At 43.7% G+C, this 19,500-nt stretch overlaps 1 protein-coding gene across 5 annotated transcripts in view; it reads left to right on the forward strand.

Moving 5' to 3' along the window:
• Positions 1–208: 208 nt before the first annotated feature.
• ABI1 (abl interactor 1) overlaps positions 209–19,500 on the forward strand; it is a 117,132-nt gene continuing 97,840 nt past the window's right edge. For 4 of the 5 annotated variants that reach the window (XM_004470767.5, XM_004470764.5, XM_004470768.5 and 1 more), the window contains exon 1: positions 223–457. In XM_004470767.5, coding sequence (XP_004470824.1) covers positions 341–457 — 117 coding nt within the window. In that variant the 5' untranslated portion in view covers positions 223–340. Of the gene's footprint in view, positions 458–19,500 lie in introns of all 5 variants that reach the window. The other variant, XM_004470763.4, reaches the window with a different exon arrangement.

The raw sequence follows: 19,500 nt of genomic DNA on the forward strand, positions 1-19,500 counted from the left end.
CTTGATTGACGCGCCTCCCCTAACTTCCCGACGGCTTCTTGGACGCATGCGCTGCTTTCGCGACGCCCGCCTCTCAGAGACTACGATTCCCAGAAGACCGTGCAGAAGAAAAACCAAATCCCGCGGCCTGGGCTTCCTGAATAATCGCGAGAGCAGGCGGTCCCAGCGGCTGCGCGGAGCGGGCGGAGTGGGTGGGGAGGGCGAGGAGGAAGAGGAGGCGGTGCCGTCCCACAATACCAGGCGGGCGACTCGCATCCGGGCTGCCGGGGGCGCCGAGCTCCGCGGACCGTGCGGCCGCTGTCTCTTTAACGCGAGAGGAAGCGATGCGGAGGGGTGGAAAATGGCAGAGCTGCAGATGTTGCTAGAGGAGGAGATCCCGTCCGGCAAGAGGGCGCTGATAGAGAGTTACCAGAACCTGACGCGGGTGGCTGACTACTGCGAGAACAACTACATACAGGTGAGGCGCGGGCGCTGGCCCGGCCGCCGACCGCGCCGGCCGCACGGACCTGCCCCCTGCGCTGGGTGGGGACTCCCCGGCCCCGACCCCAGTCCCCTCCACAGCCACCGCCCGGCCCCAGCCCAGCCCCGGCTTAACCTCGGCTCCAGCGCCAGCCGCAACCCCAACCCCAGCCCCAGCCCCAGCCCCGGGTTTACCCTCGGCTTCAACCCCAGCCGCAACCCCGGCCCCAGTTCCACCTCTAACCCCGGCCGCGGCCCCAGCCGTAACCCCAAGCTTCTGCCCCAGTCCTAGCCCCAGCTCCAGACCCCAGCCGCAACCCCAGTTCCGGCCCCATCCCCAACCCCAGCTGCACCCCCATTCCCGGCTCCAGCTCTAACCCCAGGCTATCCCCAACTCCAACCCCGGCCCTAGCCCCGGCCCCGGCCCCGGCCCCTGCCCCGGCCCCTGCCCCGGCCCCTGCCCCGGCCCCGGCCCCTGTCCCGGCCCCTGCCCTGGCCCCTGCCCTGGCCCGGTTCCTGACCTGACCCGGTTCCTGTCCCGCCCCGGCCCCTGCCCCAGCCCCCCTGCCTAGCGCCTGCCTAAATCCTGCTCCAGCTCCAGCCTTTGCCCCTGCCTAGCCCCAGCCCCTGCCCCAGCCCCTGCCTAACCCCTGCCCTAGCCTAGCCCCTGTCCCAGCTCCTGCTTAACCCTACCCCTGCCCCAGCCTAGCCCTAGCCCTGCCCCAGCCCCTGCCTAACCCCTGCCCTAGCCTAGCCTCTGTCCCAGCCCCTGACTAACCCTACCCCTGCCCCAGCCTAGCCCTAGCCCCTGCCCCAGCCCCAGACTAGCCCTAGCCCCTGCCCCTGCCCCAGCCCCCCTGCCTAGCGCCTGCCTAAACCCTGCTCCAGCTCCAGCCCCAGCCCCTGCCTAACCCCTGCCCCAGCCTAGCCCTAGCCCCTGCCCCAGCCTAGCCCTAGCCCCTGCCCCAGCCCCTGCTTCAGCCCTTGCCCAGCCCCAGCCCAGCCCCCACTCCAGCCTAGCCCTAGCCCCTCCCCAGCCTAGCCCTAGCCCCTGCCCCAGCCCCTGCCTCAGCCCCTGCCCCAGCCCCAGCCCCAGCCCCAGCCTAGCCCTAGCCCTGCCCCAGCCCCTGCCTAACCCCTGCCCTAGCCTAGCCTCTGTCCCAGCCCCTGCCTAACCCTACCCTTGCCCCAGCCTAGCCCTAGCCCCTGCCCCAGCCCCAGACTAGCCCTAGCCCCTGCCCCTGCCCCAGCCCCCCTGCCTAGCGCCTGCCTAAACCCTGCTCCAGCTCCAGCCCTTGCCCCTGCCTAGCCCCAGCCCCTGCCCCAGCGTATCCCTAGCCCCTGCCCCAGCGTATCCCTAGCCCCTGCCCCAGCCCCTGCTTCAGCCCTTGCCCAGCCCCAGCCCAGCCCCCACCCCAGCCTAGCCCTAGCCCCCGCCCCAGCCTAACCCTAGCTCCTGCCCCAGCCTAGCCCTAGCCCCTGCCCCAGCCCTAGCCCCTGCCCCAGCCCCTGCCTCAGCCCCTGCCCCAGCCCCAGCCCCAGCCCAGCCCCTGCCGCAGCCTAGCCCCAGCCCCAGCTCTTGCCTCAGCTCTTGCCCCAGCTCTTGCCCCAGCCCCAGCCCAGCCCCTGCCCCTGCCGCAGCCTCTGACTAGCCCCTGCTCCTGCCCCTGCTCCTGCCCCTGCCTTAGCCCCTGCCCCTGCCTAGCCCCGCCAGGGAGAGCAAGTGTCAGAGATGAGGGTGTCGGGCTGCGATACAGGAAGTGGCTTCGGCGTTTGAAACCCAAGGAAGGGGAGGGAGAGAAAGGGCGAGGGCGTCCCCAGCGTCCGCCTCCCGCGGGCTTGGCCCCCGGCCGCTCGGCCCCCGCGCGGGCCGCGTCTGGACGGCGAGGAGGCGGCGGAGCTCGGGACGCGGCGCGGGGCTGCGCAGGGGCGGGACGCGGGGCGTGGGGCGGCTGGCCCGGGTGGGGGCGATTATGTCAGTTCATCCCAGAGGGTGTGTCTTTTATTTATTTAATTTTAAAAAAATTTGTCGTGAGTCACATTACACAGGCCTCCCCGAGGAGAGAAGGAAGCGGGTGGAGAGTGAGGGAGGGCGTTTGAGAGAAGTTAATCTTAAAATTCCTTTAATTGATGGTTTGCAAAGCTGCTTGCCTCTCCGTTTCCAAGTCGGGTTTTCGCCTCTCATCATTTTCACTTCCGCCCCCCATACTGTATTCTGAGGTTGTTAGGGTTCTCTTTATATAAAACATGAATTGGTCTTAACTACTTGGGAAAATGGCTTGAATACTTTCTCCTCTTCCAAAAGTTCTGAAACTGTTGGCTTCATAAGTAACTTAAAATAGAATGATGTGATTGCCGATTCTGTATTTTCTGAGGTTTCTCTCTTTCCAACTTATGTCACCGTATACAGTGTAAATCCAAGTAGATGACCCAATACGTTTATTTAGTTTTTTTTTTTTTGAATGGAACAGATTCTTCCACAGGTTTTATTTTTATACATTTTTAGGAGGTACTGGGGATTGAACCCAGGACCTCATACATGTGAAGCACATGCTAAACCACTGACCTACACCTGCTCCTCTCCACAGGTTTTATTTATTTTTTTCATTATTTATTATTTTAATGTTGCATTTAAAAAATATGAGGTCCCTAAATACCCTCCCAGCCCCCTCACTCCACTCCTCCCATAACAACCTCCTCCTCCAACATCATGGGACATTCATTGCACTTGGTGAACACATCTCTGAACACTGCTGCACCACATGGTCAGTGGTCCACATTATAGTTTACACTCTCCCCCAGGCCACCCAGTGGGCCATGGGAGGACATACAATGTCCAGTAGCTGTCTCTGCAGTACCACCCAGGACAACGCCAAGTCCTGAAAATGTCCCCACATCACATCTCTTCTTCCACTCCCCACCCTCAGCAGCTACCATGGCCACTTAGATTAAGAGCCACAGTATAAAATATCAGTTCTTGTGAATTTATTGGAAAATCCTTGGGACCTTATCTATTATAGATGCTTGTTTGTTATTGTAATGATTGGAAGTGAATTATGTGTGTGGTAGATCTTTAACTGGGTAGACCAACAGTTTGGAGTAGGAGAGCAATCCTGTGTATCAATATAATGGCACCAAAAATTCACTTGTTATTTGGTAAGGCAAGAAACAAACCTTTGTAAGGTTAGAGTTTTAACAATTCTGATATAAGTATTTTTAGACATGCCTCTGATGTGATTATCGTTTTTAAGAACCAATTGTTTCTGGTTGGCAAATGCTTATTTTTAGAGGGAGGTACTGTTCTCAGAATATTTTGAATATTTGTCAGTTCTCATATTAGTAACATTGTATCTGTAGTAGCATTATCAGGAATTTATCTTCAAAAAAATTTTCAAGACTTGAGAAATTCTAAGTAAAGTTGTTGAATGTCTGCCCGCTTACTGTATTACTTGTTTTTGGAAACTTTATAGACTTCCTTTTTTTTAATCTAGTAGAAATGTTGATATAATTAGCAAAAAGAAAATGATTTTGTTATTTATCAATGTTAAAAACATGCAACTTCTATTCATCTTACTATGAAAAGCCTTAAAATTGAGGTGAATCATAATTTGCTGAAGATTTTAAAGATTTTTAAAGTCAAGGAGAACACAGGATGTGAAATTGCCCCCATCCCAAGAAGTCATTTCTTTTCTTTATAAGTAGTAAATAAATAAGTGAACTATGGAAGGGGAGGCTCCTTTTTGTTTTGTGTTGGGAAACCTGACAAGTATATGGTGTGTTAACTGCTATTGGTGCTTGTTGGCAACCGTTAGTAACTGCAAACGTGTGTTAACTTGTCTGTTGACTACTTCTTTTTTTAGGTAGTTGTATGCTGTATGGCTTTTTTTTTTCTCTCTCTCTCTCTCTGATCTCTTTGCTCTCTCTCCCCTCCTGCCATCATCATGTAACTTTGAAGCACTTCGGATGTCATGTTATTTCTCATCTCATCTCTCACTCTTTACAATATTAGTACCATGGTACCAAGAACCACTTGAGTCAGTGGCCCCCCAGTTTTTTTTTTTTGTTTTTGTTTTTTGGTGGTCCTCAAGTGGACTCTAGTGAGATACTCTGATTTTACTGAAGAAAAGAAAAAGCAACAAAAACAGCAACCAGAAAACAACCAAACCAGATAAAATTCACACATGACAGGGGTTATCTCAAACCTCAGGAGCCCTTTTCAGCTTTGGCCTGCGTGATCCAGTTAGCTGCCTTCCTGGGGTCTCAAGGTGAAGATGATGGACTCATTCGATACCTTTGTAGAGGCAGATGGCTCTTTAGTGGGTTGTAAATGGTATGCATAGGGAAAAAATAGTGCCGGAAGTATCCTGTGGGGCATGTTTCATGATCTTTCGATTCCTCAGGGTTTCCTTATTATGGGAACTATTTTGAAGATTAGGAAAGGAAGCAAAGTGAAAAGGAGTAGAAATTGCTTAAAAATGATTTTTCAGGGTTGCAGATTGCTAGCTTGGGTAAGGGTGGAAAAGCCATACAGGTTAATTTTTTTGCCTGGTATTCCTCCAACAGAAACTTCCTTTGGATTAACAAGTACATTCTCAAGTCTGGGAGTACAATCGTATGCTACTGTGAGCTATTTAAATTAGCTTGCTTTCCTCCTTCCATTGCTTTAGTGTATGTTCATTTGTTCATTTGATTTTGGAAGACATTTTTGAATAGGACACTTCTGGTTTTGTATTCTTTATGCTAGTTTATAAACAATGTCAATTATTACAGTACTATGATCCCCCCCCCCTTTTTTTTTTGTAATAGATGAAAAGTGTAAGGTTTAGAGGAGTTAAAAATCTGGCCTGAAGTTCCATAACTCATATGAGTTAGTGCCTGGAATCAAATCAGATCAAATGATTCCTTATACTAAATTCTTTTCAGTGAGTCCTGAGTAGGGTACTCACCATAGTATAAGGGATGAAAAAAATATACAGAGAAGATAGTTGAAAAGGGTAGAGGGTAGTATATATTGTTTCTTTTCATTGAGTACCTACTCTGTCAGTCTCTGCTTGTTGTTTTGTATCATTTTAATCCTTACAAAACCTCTCCATAATAGGCAGTGTTCTTTTACAGATGAGGAAATTTTAGAACTCAGAAAAGTTAAATTTTTTTTAAGTCACACCTTATTAATTGGCAGTCAGGATTCCTGCCTAATTCTGACATACTCCACAGACTTTGTTCTTTCCATATCCTGCTGTCTCCAGACATGAATGTATGTATAGTCTAGAACACAGACTAGTTCAGGAATATCATGGAATTAATATATTCTTGTTGGACAAGTCTGGAAATCTGTTACCATTGTTTCTTTTGAAAATGAATTCTGATTTCCAAGTTGCAGATAAAAGAACAGGTATGTTTGTAATTTGGGGAATGCTGTATCACCAAAAGATGGTAGCTTTGGCACTTGAAGTGTTGAACTCATTTTTTTTTTTTTTTTTTTTTAAAAGATTTATTTATTTATTTAATTTCCCCCCCTCCCCTGGTTGTCTGTTCTTGGTGTCTATTTGTTGCGTCTTGTTTCTTTGTCTGCTTTTTGTTTCTTTGTCCGCTTCTGTTGTCGTCAGCGGCACAGGAAGTGTGGGCGGCGCCATTCCTGGGCAGGCTGCACTTTCTTTTCACGCTGGGCGGCTCTCCTCACGGGCGCACTCCTTGCGCGTGGGGCTCCCCCACGCGGGGGACACCCTTGCGTGGCACGGCACTCCTTGCGCGCATCAGCACTGCGCATGGCCAGCTCCACACGGGTCAAGGAGGCCCGGGGTTTGAACCGCGGACCTCCCATATGGTAGACGGACGCCCTAACCACTGGGCCAAAGTCCGTTTCCCGGTGTTGAACTCATTTTTCACTGAGCTCTGTGGCTCCTTTTCCTTTTTTTGCACCATTGCCTACTTTGTCCATTCTGATTCAGCTTTGCAATTGTGATGAGAAAATTTGTAGAAAAAAGTAGTAGAGTTTGGGAAGCGGACTTGACCCAGTGGATAGGGCGTCTGTCTACCACATGGGAGGTCCGCGGTTCAAACCCCAGGCCTCCTTGACCTGTGTGGAGCTGGCCCATGCCCAGTGCTGATGTGCGCAAGGAGTGCCCTGCCACGCTGGGGTGTCCCCCGCGTAGGGGAGCCCCATGCGCAAGGAGTGTGCCCTGTAAGGAGAGCCGCCCAGCGCGAAAGAAAGTGCAACCTGCCCAAGAATGGCGCCGCACACATGGAGAGCTGACACAACAAGATGACCCAACAAAAAGAAACGCAGATCCCCAGTGCCGCTGATAAGGATGGAAATGGTCCCAGAAGGAACACACAGCGAATGGACACAGAGAGCAGACAACTGGCGGGGGTGGGGGAGAGAATAAAAAAATAGTAGAGTTTGACAAAAAATGTCTTGAAATATTTTGGGTAGTTCTAATTTCTACACAATCCAGATTAAAGTAAAGACAGGCCAAATGATTGAGGAGATAAAAGTACTTGGTAAGGACAGACTGGAAAGAATTCTTAGCCTTGCACTTTAAAGTTTAAGAAAAAGAGTGGCTAGCAAAGTTCGAGATAAAGGTTGGAAATGTAAATGAGTTTGAATGGGGGTTTTGTTCATTTTATAGAAGATCCTCCATTAATGGTTAATTGACCCAACCTGTGTCATAACATGTTTACTGATGCTGCCATGAAGCACTGTGCTGGGCTGGGGTGAGCAGGATCTGACCATGCAAATTGGTTCTTACTAATAATACAGAAAGAGTACTGGCTCTTTCTTTTATGGTTATGTATTATTTGAAAGTTTGTATTAAGACTCATCTCTTTTTTTTCCCCTTTTTGAAACTCAAGTAGTAATAAGAGCTTAACATATACTTCAGTCCAGTCCGAGTCTTAAATCTAAATGATCCTCAGCAGGTTTCTAACTTCTGGAGAAAATTTTTAGAAAATTGTTGAAATAATCCCTTCAGTTAAGTACAGTTTTCTAATTTCTCCTATGTGCTTCTGCTTTCTCCAGTTGATCATTTTCAGTTAACTGTTTTTATCTTTAGTGAAAATTATGTCATAAGAATTATTTGCCACAAAGGAACTTAGTTTTGGGTCAAGATGTTGAATCAAACATTAGGAAATTATGCAGGTGCAATTCTATAAAATTCATGAAAATAGTGTTGGTATGAAAAGAAAGGTTAAAAAAAACAATAGGTAAATGCTGATTTTGTGACATTTTAAAGTTTGGGAGGGCTGTATATATTTTCATTTATTTATTTATTTTTAAAGTTTTTTAAAAATTTATTTCTCAACTCTGCCCCCCCCATTGTATGGTCTCTGTGTCCATTCGCTGTGTGTGTTCTTCTGTGTTTGCTTGGATTCTTGTCAGCGGTACTGGGAATCTGTGTCCTTTTGTTCCGTTATCTTGCTGCGACAGCTCTCCATTTGTGAGTGGTTCCACTTTTGGGCGGGCTGTACTTTTTTCACGTGGGGCGGCTCTCCTTACGAGGCACACTTCTTGCGCGTGGGGCTCCCTTACACGGGGGACACCCCTGCGTGGCACGGCCCTCCTTGCGTGCAGCAGCACTGCGTGTGGGCCAGCTCACTGCATGGGCCAGGAGGCCCTGGGTTTGAACCCTGGACCTCCCATGTGGTAGGCAAACATCTCAGTTGAGCCAAATCCACTTCCCTGTATATATTTTTAAATTTCTTTTTATGTTGATTGTAATTTTTATTGATGTTATGACTTGATTTTTAGAAGAAATAGTCAAACCCCAGGACTACAAACTTTGTTTCCTTTTTAAAACTGTCATGTGTGTCAACAACCCAGTAAGTATTCTTAACCTTAGATCTACAGACTTTTCCCCTTTACAAGGTGAAACTTTATCAGAAATAGTTGGTAGTTAGTGAACTAATGTTTGTGAAGAAAATCCTGAAAGCAAAACAAAATGTCCTAACTTTTAGTTAATTTACTGGAAGAAGATAATATGTGCATTTGTTGTCAAATGAATTCCAGTTTTGAAAGACATCTGCACCTAGTAAGTTCCTTACATATAGATGTTTTAACAGATGCTTGTTTTATTGATTTTTTGTGAATTTTGATTAGTTTTATGAATTGAGTTTTATGTTGATTGAAGAATATTGTTAGCACTATCTCAGGTATAAAGTACAAGGAAATGTATTTTAAGTCTTACTTTACTAATTGTTAGCATGGTAATTAAAACCTCATAGATAATTGCAAAAATTCAGTAAAAGGATAATATAATGAATCTCATATGTTCATCACCCACCTTTTAACAGTTATCAACTCATGGCCAGTCTCCTTTCATCTGTTCCTCTTATATCTCCCCAACATTATTGTAAAACAAATCTTTGACAAATCTTTTCATCCATAAATATTTCAGAATGTACCCATAAAAATAAGGGTTAGTCAAGTACATTGTATAACTTTTATATGCGAGGGGAAAATTTATTTAATGTTATTAAAATTATCTGTGTCAAAATAGCTTATCCATTTTAGTTAACTTTTAGCTGATTTTGTTAAGTGATTCCTGCCACAGGTTGACTAGAATTTAGCTATATTGTTTGTTTCATAGTGGAATGTTTTTTCATTGTGGTATAATTTATATAACATAAAACTAATAATTTTTTTATTTTGATTTTTTAGAGGATATGTTTTTAATTGATTAATCAAATTTCTTCTAAAAGTTATATTTTCAATATATGTACATTTTTCTGATAAAGATTTTTATTTTATTATTTTTAAATTTTTCTTTCTTTTTTTTTTTTAGATTTATTTTTAAATTTATTTCTCTCCCCTTCCCCCCTCCCCAGTTGTCTGCTCTCTGTGTCCATTCGTTGTGTGTTCTTCTGTGACTACCTCTATCCTTATCGATGGCACTGGGAATCTGTGTTTCTTTTTGTTGCGTCATCTTGTTGTGTCAGCCCTCCATGTGTGTGGTGCCATTCCTGGGCAGGCTGCACTTTCTTTCGCGCTGGGTGGCTCTCCTTACGGGGTGCGCACCACACAGGTCAAGGAGGCCCGGGGTTTGAACCATGGACCTCGCATGTGGTAGGCAGATGCCCTATCCATTGGGCCAAGTCCGCTTCCCTTTATTTTCTTTTAAATGTTACATTAAAAAAATAAGAGGTCCCCATACACCCCCCCAAACCCCCTCATTTCACTCCTCCCTCGTCGACAACCTCTTCCATCATCGTGGCACATTCACTGCACCTAGTGAATACATTTTGGAGCACTGCTGCACCACATGGACAGTGGGTCTACATTGTAGTCTACACTTTCCCCCATTCCACCCAGTGGGCCATGGCAGGGCACACAGTATCCAGCATCTGTCCCTGCAGCACCACCCGGGACAACTCCAAATCCTGAAAATGCCCCCACATCATATCTCTTCTTCCCTCTCCCTACCATCAGCAGCTACAATTCACTGACATTTAATACATTTACAGTGTTGTGCAACCATCCCTTTGATCTAGTTTCAAAGTACTTATATCATCCCAGAAGAAAACCCGGTTACCCTGTCAGTCCCCATTACCCGTAGGCCACCGATTTGCATTCTGTCTATGGATTTACCAATTCCAGATATTTCACATAAATGGAATCATATAATGTGTGACACTTTTTTGCCTGACTTCTTTCACTTGGAATTATGTTTTTTTTTTCTTTTTTTTCTTTTTAAAGATTTATTTATTTATTTAATTTCCCCCCCTCCCCTGGTTGTCTGTTCTTGGTGTCTATTTGCTGCGTCTTGTTTCTTTGTCTGCTTCTGTTGTCGTCAGCAGCACGGGAAGTGTGGGCGGTGCCATTCCTGGGCAGGCTGCTCTTTCTTTTCACGCTGGGCGGCTTTTCCTCACGGGCGCGCTCCTTGCGAGTGGGGCTTCCCCACACGGGGGACACCCTTGCGTGGCACGGCGCTCCTTGCGCGCATCAGCACTGCGCATGGCCAGCTCCACACGGGTCAAGGAGGCCCTGGGGTTTGAACTGGGGACCTCCCATATGGTAGACGGACGCCCTAACCACTGGGCCAAAGTCCATTTCCCCCATTATGTTTTCTAGGGTCATCCATTTTGTAGTGTGTATCAAAACTTCTTCCTTTTTTACAGCTTAATAATACTCCATTGTATGTATACACAATATGTATATTTTGTTTTATCCATTTATCAGTTGATGGACATTTGGCGTATTTCCAACTTTTGGCTTTTGTCAGTGGTGCTGCCATGAACATTTGTTTGCATATCTGTTTTCAATCCTTTTGGGTATTTATTGAGGAGTGGTTCATAATGCAATTTTGCTGTGAAGTATATAAAATAGTTTGCACTTAGGTAATTGTGAATTTCTACTACTGTAGAAATAATGACCTGCTTTTAAATGCCAAAATTGTACATAATGTGTCATATAGAAAAAGGAACTTAATTTAAATATTAGCAACTTAAGAATGATAATAAATGCTAATTTTAAGAAGACAGTGTAATAGAAAGGGTAGATGGGTCCCATTTTAAAGTCATAGTTACCACTCACAGTGGGCCCTCAGTATAGCCTAGCAATTCCACTGTATTTTTTCGGTAGTTTATTTTCCCACTTATAGTAAACTATTTTAAATTTTCTCTTCCCTCTTGAAGTCTGATTCTTACTTTTCTCCTCTTTTTAGAGAAAATAGATGTCATCATATAAGACATGTGCTTGCTTTCTACTACATCTCCAAACCTACTGGCATCCTTGCCCATTCTGTTTGATTTTTTTCTGGCCATAATGGAGGAGAGGTGTCCTTCCTTCTTTTTTTTTTATTTTAAAGATTTGGTTATTTTTCTCTCTTCCCCTCTACCCGCCCTGTTGTTTTTGCTGTCTGTGTAGTCTTCTCATTTTCTCTCCTCAGGATTTAGCAGTATTCGATCCTGGAGACCTCTGATGTGGAAAGAGGTTCCCTATCAGTTGTGCCACCTAAGTTCCTGGTTTCTGCTGCACTTCACCTTGATTCTCCCCTTGTCTCTCTCTTTTTTTTTTTTGAGTTAGACCAGTAATTTATTCAGGTACGGAGCGAAGAGAAATGGGAGAAAACAACAGAAAATAACAGAGCAGGGGTCCCAAGTAGTGAGGAAGGGGATGAAAAGGGCTGAAGAGGGCTAATTTACAAGCTACAATTCCCCATTATAGATTATAAGTCCCCAGGGTTACTTGTGTGGCCACATGGCAGAGCAAAAATGGCGACAGTGGCACACAGAGGACAGGACAGGTTAACGGGAAGAGGAAAGCGACACATCTCTCTTTTGATGTGTCATCATCTTGCTGTGTGACTCACTTGTGTGGGCACTGGCTCACCATGTGGGCACTTGTGTGGGCAGTGGTTTACCACGTGGGCACTCACAAGGGCCCTGGCTCGCCACGCAGGCATGCTTTTTCTTCTTTTTCACCAGGAAGCCCCAGGGATTGAACTTGGGTCCTCCCGTATGATAGGCAGAAGCTCTATCACTTGCGCCATATCTGCTTCCCTCCTTCCTTCTTTCTTAGGTCAGCCCTTTTGTTTTTGTGCTGGGTCCTGGCCTCTCTTGCTTTTTCAGAAACCTTACACTTGTTATAGTTTTGTTAATTCACTCTTAATTAATCTGTGCAGTCAAAATTTAAACATCTTACATCTCTCCCAATTAGAGAGTTCTCCTTTGATTTCACATCCCACTCCAGTAACTGATCTATTTTTCCTTTATAGCTTAGCTACTTTTCTTAAAACCATTGTCTTTATCTTCCTCCCTTCCTCATGCTGCATTCACTCTTTAACCTGTTCTAGCTATGCGGTCATTTCCACCACTCCACTAAAATTACTTCCAGTAACCTATATGTTGCTAAATCCATTGAATGCTTTTTAGTTCCTATCTTGTCTTCTCAGCATTATTTCACATAGTTGACAATTCCTCTTTTTTTTCGCATCTGTGACACCATTCTGTCCGGGTTTTCCTTTTACTCTTTGGCACCTTGTTCTCTTTTACCTTTAATTGTTAGAGTGACTTTGTATGGGCTCCGCTCCTTTCTACACATGTTTTCTCAGGCTGTTTCATTTTTTCCCACCTGAGTCTCCAAAAGCGATTCTTCCACTGAGGTCCAGATCCATAATCTAATAATCTACTTAATTCTGCTTGTTTGAATCTTTTTCACTACCACAAGAACCCTAGGCATCAAGTTTGATTCCTCCCACCGCTACTTTATCAGTAACAGGTCCTGTTAATTCTTCCTCCTAAATGTCTCTTAAATTTGTCTATTCCATCTCTACTGCCACCACTCTAGTGTAAAGCAGTATCTTTTGCTTGGACAACTGCTGTTGTTTCTTAATTGTCCTCTTTACATTTCCACGGATCCCCTTCTGATCCATTATTCACATTGTAGCCTAAAGGTACTTTCAGAATACAAATCTGATCATGTCATTCTCCTGCTTAAAAGATCCTTCTGTGATTCCCCATAAATAGACAATCTGTCAGTGAGGGTTTGATGGCCCTGTTTAGTGTGGTTCCTGTCTTTCTAGTCTCAGTTTGCTCCATTCACTCCATTGCCCTCGCCTCAGTCAGTCATATTGACTTCCTATCACTTTTTGAAATCTCATTTTTTTCTGCCTTTGCAAACGTTGTTCTCTTTTAGTAGAAAACTCATTCCTCTTTGCTTAAATATCACTCATTTTTCAGGTTTCTCCTGAAAAAGTTCAGGGAAAGGTCAATATATTAATTTACTTAATAAAAATCCTCTGAGTACCTAAATTGCGCCAGGTACTATTCTAGGTCCAAGAGATACAACAGTGAATAGGAGGACTTCTTTAGCTAGGAAGGTTAGGAAGGGGTGCTCTGTGGAGATGGCATATTAAGCTGAGACCTGGTGGTAGAGAGTGCATCGTCCATTTGAAGATCTGAGGAAAGGAACTGCAAAGGCTTTGAAATGAGAAAAACTTCCTAAGGGTAATATGGATGGAGGATAGTGAGTGAGAGAAAGTCTGGTAGAAGAGAGATTGGAAAGGTTGTCAGGGGCCAGATCATGTAGGGCAGGGGTTCTTACAAGGGGTCTGTGAGCTTGAATTTAAATAAAAAAATAAGTTGTCCCAAATGATATTCCAGGGACACATGCCAGGACATTGTATATCCTGCCATAACCTGCTGGATGGACTGGGGGAGAGTGTGAATGAGCTACAGTGTAAACTATGGTCCTTGTGGTGTGACATTGGCATTTGGTGCACTCACCAAATGCAATGAATGTGCCTTACTGATGAAAGGGAGTGTTGATGTGGGTGGAGTGGGGATAGGGTCGGGAGTGGGGTATATGGGAACCTCTTATTTTTTTAATGTAATGTTTTATGTGATCTATCTTTTTTTAAAAAAAGATAACAAAACAAAAGAAAAATACATTATTCTTGTGTGGATGTGTTGATGTAGGTGTAATATATTTATTAAAAAATTCATGTCTACATATAACAACATGACTTCGGGAAGCTGTTTGACCTAATGTAAGGGGGAAATGGAAAGGAGAAATGAGATTATAAGGCTGTGAGTCTCTAAAAAAGAGTCTGGAGGTTGTCAGAAGGAATACCCCTATGTACAACTGAACAGAGTCTAAGAGACAGATAAGGTAGATACAACCCCAGGTATTGGTTCTTTTGAGGGATAAAGAGACCCACGGGTTCTGTGGTCATGGCAGAAGGGGTTCACTGCCATGACAGATAGCCCTTCTTTGGACCTGGTGTTTCTGCGTGATGGAATTGGACTCAGAGGGGATCTCTTTTCACAAGACTTGCATGCTACTTTATTGGAATTGTAGTCGGTGCTGGGTTTAAGATATATGTAGGGGATTTGAATCTCTGGACTGATAATATGACACCCAGGCCCAGAGCCTCAACAGACTTCAGCTCCTACACTTTGATTTATTGGACTTACTCCACTCAGCTAACATGGAGTTGAAGAAGGTCAACCACCACAACATGGAGCCTAGAGTGTCTACAACTGGAAGCAGGAGGAGTGCATCCAGTACCCATGTGGAATCTAAGCCCTCACTTGACATAGATGTGCAATGGACACAACCAATCCAATGTCCACAGAGAAAATGTGGAATGGGTGTGGGAACGGTAGCCATGGTGGCTGCTGGGTGTGGGGAACGGGAGGAAGAGATGAGATGTGGAGGCGTTTTCGGGACGTGGAGTTGTCCTGGATAGTACTTCACGGACAATTACGGGGCATTATAGATCCCCCCAGGGCCCACTGGATGGAACGTGAGAGAGTCTGGGCTATGATGTGGACCATTGACTATGGGGTGCAGTGATGCTCAGAGATGAACTTACCAGGTGCAATGGATGTGTCATGATGATGGGAGAGAGTGTTGCTGTGGGGGGAGTGGGGGGCGGGGGCGGTGGGGTTGAATGGGACCTCATATTTTTCATAATGTAATTTAAAAAAAAAAATAAATAATTAAAAAAAATAAAAAAAAAATAAAATGGTAAAAAAAAAAAAATTCACAGTATAATACAGATAGTAAGGGGTCTGTGGTTTTCACCTGACTAGCAAAGGGGTCCATGGAACAAAAAAGGTTAAGAACCCCTGATGTGTAAGACCTTGTAGGCCATGGAAAGATTTTATTCTCTGTTCAATGGGATCATCACTGGAATACTTGATTTGCTTTTTTTTAAAAAAAGATTTAAAAAATTTATTTATTTCTTCCCACCCTCTCATTGTTTGCACTAGCAGTGTGTCTTTAGGAGGCACTGGGAACTGAACCTGGGATCTCCTATATGGGAGGGAGGTGCCCAATTGCTTGAACCACCTCCATTCCCATTTTTTGTTGTGTCTCTCATTATGTTTTTTCTTCTTGTGCCTCTTGTTGAGTCATCTTGTTGCATCATCTTGTTGGGTCAGCTTGGTGTGCCTGCCCGTCATGCCAGCCTGCTGTCTTCTTTAGGAGGCACTGGAACTGAACCACAAACTTCCCATGTAATAGGTGGGATCTCAGTAACCTGAGCCACATATCCTTCCCTTATTTGCTTTTTAAAAGGGTCACTCGGGCTATTCCATGAGGAGAATGGGTTGAAAGAGGCAAGAGTAGAATCACCCAGTAGGGAGGGTATTATCATAGGCCAGGCAAGAAATGACAATAGCTTAGTAGCATATTTTTAAGGCAGAGCTGAACAGATTGGATGTGTGATGTAAGAGAAAGAGAAGACTCTAAGGATAAGTTTGTAGGTGGATGGTAGCAGATGGGGGAAGAATACTAGGGGAAGGCTATCAAGAGATCTGTTTGGATATGTTAAGTATGAGATACCTATTAGACAACAAGTAGATAGACCAGATAGCCATTCTGGAGCTCAGGGAAGGAAGAGTCAGAATTGGAGATGTAGATTTAGGAGTCACCACAGAATAGATCAGTGCTGTCCAGTAGAAATATAATGTGAGCCATTTTTGCAACTTAACATTTTTCTAGTTAGCCACATTCTAAAAAGTAAAAGGAAACAGTGAAATTAACTTATTTTTAAAAATGAGTATTTGGCTATTGTTGTGAAGATTGTTTTATTTTTTATTTTATATTTTTATTTATTTTTGAAGTACTGGGACCGGGGATTGAACCCTGGACCTCATATTTGGGAAGCTGGTTTTCAACCACTGAGCCACATCGGCTCCTGAAATAAATGTTAGTATTGTGTTTTATTAACCCAGTGCATCCAAATGTTATTTCAATATGTAATCAACATAGTATGTTAATGAGATATTTTGCATGCTTTTAAAAATATGTCTTTGGAATTTGATGTGTGTCTTATAGCACATCTTAATTGAGATGCTAAATTTTCATGAGAAATTCCTGATCTGTACTTAAATTTCATAAAATTTATAGTTGATAAAGTAGCTTACATACCCAAGTTGTTCTAAACACATTTAAGTTTTCTAATAACTTAATTGTTTTAAAATTCAATTATAAATTAATTAAAATTAAATAAAATTCAGTTCTTTAGTCATACTATCCACATTTCAAGTGCTCAGTAGCCATATGTGATTAGTGCTACTATGTTGGAGAGTGCAGATAAAGATAGTATTTAAAGTCATTGGACCAACTAGATGAGATTGTTCTCTAGAGCTTGTTAAAATACATATTGCTGGGCTCTACCTCCAGAGTTTTGGTTCTCTAGTTTGTGGGGGAGCCCAACAATTGCCATTTCTAACAAGTTTCTAGATGCTACTATTTCTGGGATCACACTTTGAGAACCACTGGATTAAGGAAAGGGGATGTGGAAGAGAGCCTTGGGGCACTCCATATAGAGAAGGAAGAGCTAGCAAAGGAGACTGAGAAAAAGCATAATTAATATAGGAGGAAACCAGGAGAGAATAGTGTCTCAGAGGTTAAGTGAGAAAGTGATTGACTAAAGAGAGAGTATAGTGATCAACTATGTCAAATGCTTTGAGAAATCTGATAAGATGAAGCTAGGTATTGCTGGGTTTGGTAAGAAGAGGCTGTGGTAACTTTGATAAGAGCTGTTCGAAGCTGATGGGGTGGGGTGTGCACCAAAGTGGTTGAAATGGTTGAAGAAAGTTGATCAAGTGGGAAAAGCACAAATATAGATAATTCTTTGGAAAGTTTTGATGAAGATGTTGTGAAAGTTCATGGGGACTTGGGGTCAGAGGAGGTTTTTTTTTAAAAACTAGGTAATGTTAAGCATGCTTATATGTCATTATGAGAGTAATCAAGGAAAGGGGAAGAAGAGAGGATATAATTATAAGAGTTAAGTCCTTAAGTAGGCAAGTAAGGGTGATGGGATCTAGAGCACAACTGGAGGGCTGGTCTTAGACAGAAGCAGGGATACTTTTTTTTTCCTTCAGTGATGGAGCGGGGTGATGAGAATGAGGGCAGGGTATGTGGGCATACATGATGGAGGTAATTGGGTTATTTGCTGATGGGGGTCACTTAATGCTTGTTTGCACCTAGTTTTTCTCATGAAGTCTAACACATGATCATCACAGGAGACTGAGGGAGAGGTGAACGTTTGAGATTTGAGGATAAAGTCTAAAGTGTACTTTTCAGAGAGAATTTATGAAGAAAGTGTAGAAAGAATATATTTGAGATTTTTGGTTATGAATTTAAAGTGACTAGTCAGCTTTGTGTGGTATTTCTCCAGCAGAGAGCTGCTCAGGTGCCAGCTCATATATAGTAGGAAATTTGGCTTTAAAATGGGTTGGGGTTTTGCTGGACCAGAACAATGGGGGAATGCTTATGTGCTGGATAATGGAATTGAACTCTCATGAAAAGGGAAAGGAGACGTGAATAGTGCAAAACTCGTAGGTTTAATGGGAAAGTCCTGTGGTGTTCAGAGGGTAGTTGGAATGGGGGCACTAGAGGAAGTAAACTGCAAAAATGGAAGTTGGGTGTTACAAAATGTGGGGCTTTTAAATCTATATTTGGGAACTGGTGTAATTCCTAGTGATGATCATGGGAGCTTTTGACTGTGGTTAAGGAGGTCAAGTGACTGAGCAATAAGGGTAGATTATCTATGTGAATGCTGATACCACCAAGAATAATGGATAGGCGTGGTGGTGGGTTAATGACTTCGAGACTGAAATCCTTGTGAAGGAGAGGAGTGATGAGGATGTTGGTGGATGACAGCAATAAGCGTGCTTCCTTAGAGTCTTCTCCAAGGTCCCTGTTAAATGTTCCTATGGAAGCCTATATGTTTCCTCTTCAGATCTCAATGCATTTGTTTAAAATTTACTTGATACTGGTCTCCAAGAAAGCAGGATCTGATTTGTCTTGTTTATTCACATTATCTCCAGTGCTTACCCAATGCCTGGCACGTAAGATCTCTGTTTTATCTTCTGTAAAAGGACGAGTTTGAACTAGATTGTATCCAAGGTGACTTCCAGCCCAGCATTCTGATGTTTTTCATTAGAGTTTGTTTCTGAGTTAGTTCTTCAGTTTCCTCTAAAAAAACAGGTTTGTTTTACTTATACCTATTCCTTTTATTTTGTTGTTAGCAAATGTTACCTTTACTTTGTTGGAATTCATTTGTCAAAACACCGAATGAGTAGGTTGTTCAGGAAATGATTTATGAACTGTGTATCCTCCTAAACAGTCTGTAGCACTTTGATTTGGTTATGAATTCCAAAAATAGATATTGGATTATGTTTGTAATCTGGGCATGATTAAGTTGTGAGTTGGGGCTTTGATTGGGCCACGTCATTAGGGCAGATAAAAGGCATAGCGAAGTACAGAGTTGAATGTTTTTGATATTGAAGTTTTGATGGAGTTTGTTGCTGAAGCCTTAAGCTGGAGCCCAGGAAGTAAGCACACAGAAGAAAGAGAAGCAAGTCTTAGGAAGAAAGGAACCCTGAACGCAGAGAGAAGCAAGACTCTAGAAGGAAGGAACCCAGGAAGCCTGAACCCTCGCAGACGTCGGCAGCCATCTTGCTCCAACCTGTGAAAATAGACTTTGGTGAGGGAAGTAATTTATGCTTCATGGCCTGGTATCTGTAAGCTCCTACCTCAAATAAATACCCTTTATAAAAATCAACCAATTTCTGGCATTTTGTATCAGCACCCCCTTGGCTGGCTAATACACAGTCTTAAAATCTTTTTATTGAATTGAATTTTTATATGTCTTATTGAAGAGGGAAGGTATAGGAAGTGTTAAGTTAAAATATCTTTGTCATTATCCTTTGGTCCCTTAAAAATTAAGGATACCAGAGAACTTTTTTCTAGGTGGATTAAAGTATATTATTTTATTAGAAATGAAAATTGGGAGTTTAAAACATTAATTCATTAAAAATAATATGTAGTGGGTTTATTATTGTTAACAAAAATGTTTTATGAAAAATAACTAATGTTTCAAGACACAAGTTTAGTGAGAAGAGTGGCATAGTTTTGTTTTTTTTTTTTAATTTATTTATCTTATTTATTTCTCCCCTTCCCCCCCACGTGTTCTTCTTGTCTGCTTCTGTTGTCAGCTGCATGGGAATCTGTGTTTCTTTTTGTTGCATCATCTTGCTGTGTCAGCTCTCCTTGTGTGTGGCGCCATTCCTGGGCAGGCTGAACTT

The sequence above is a fragment of the Dasypus novemcinctus genome, chromosome 5, assembly GCF_030445035.2.
Source record: "Dasypus novemcinctus isolate mDasNov1 chromosome 5, mDasNov1.1.hap2, whole genome shotgun sequence".
In the NCBI taxonomy this organism is placed as follows: Eukaryota; Metazoa; Chordata; class Mammalia; order Cingulata; family Dasypodidae; genus Dasypus; species Dasypus novemcinctus.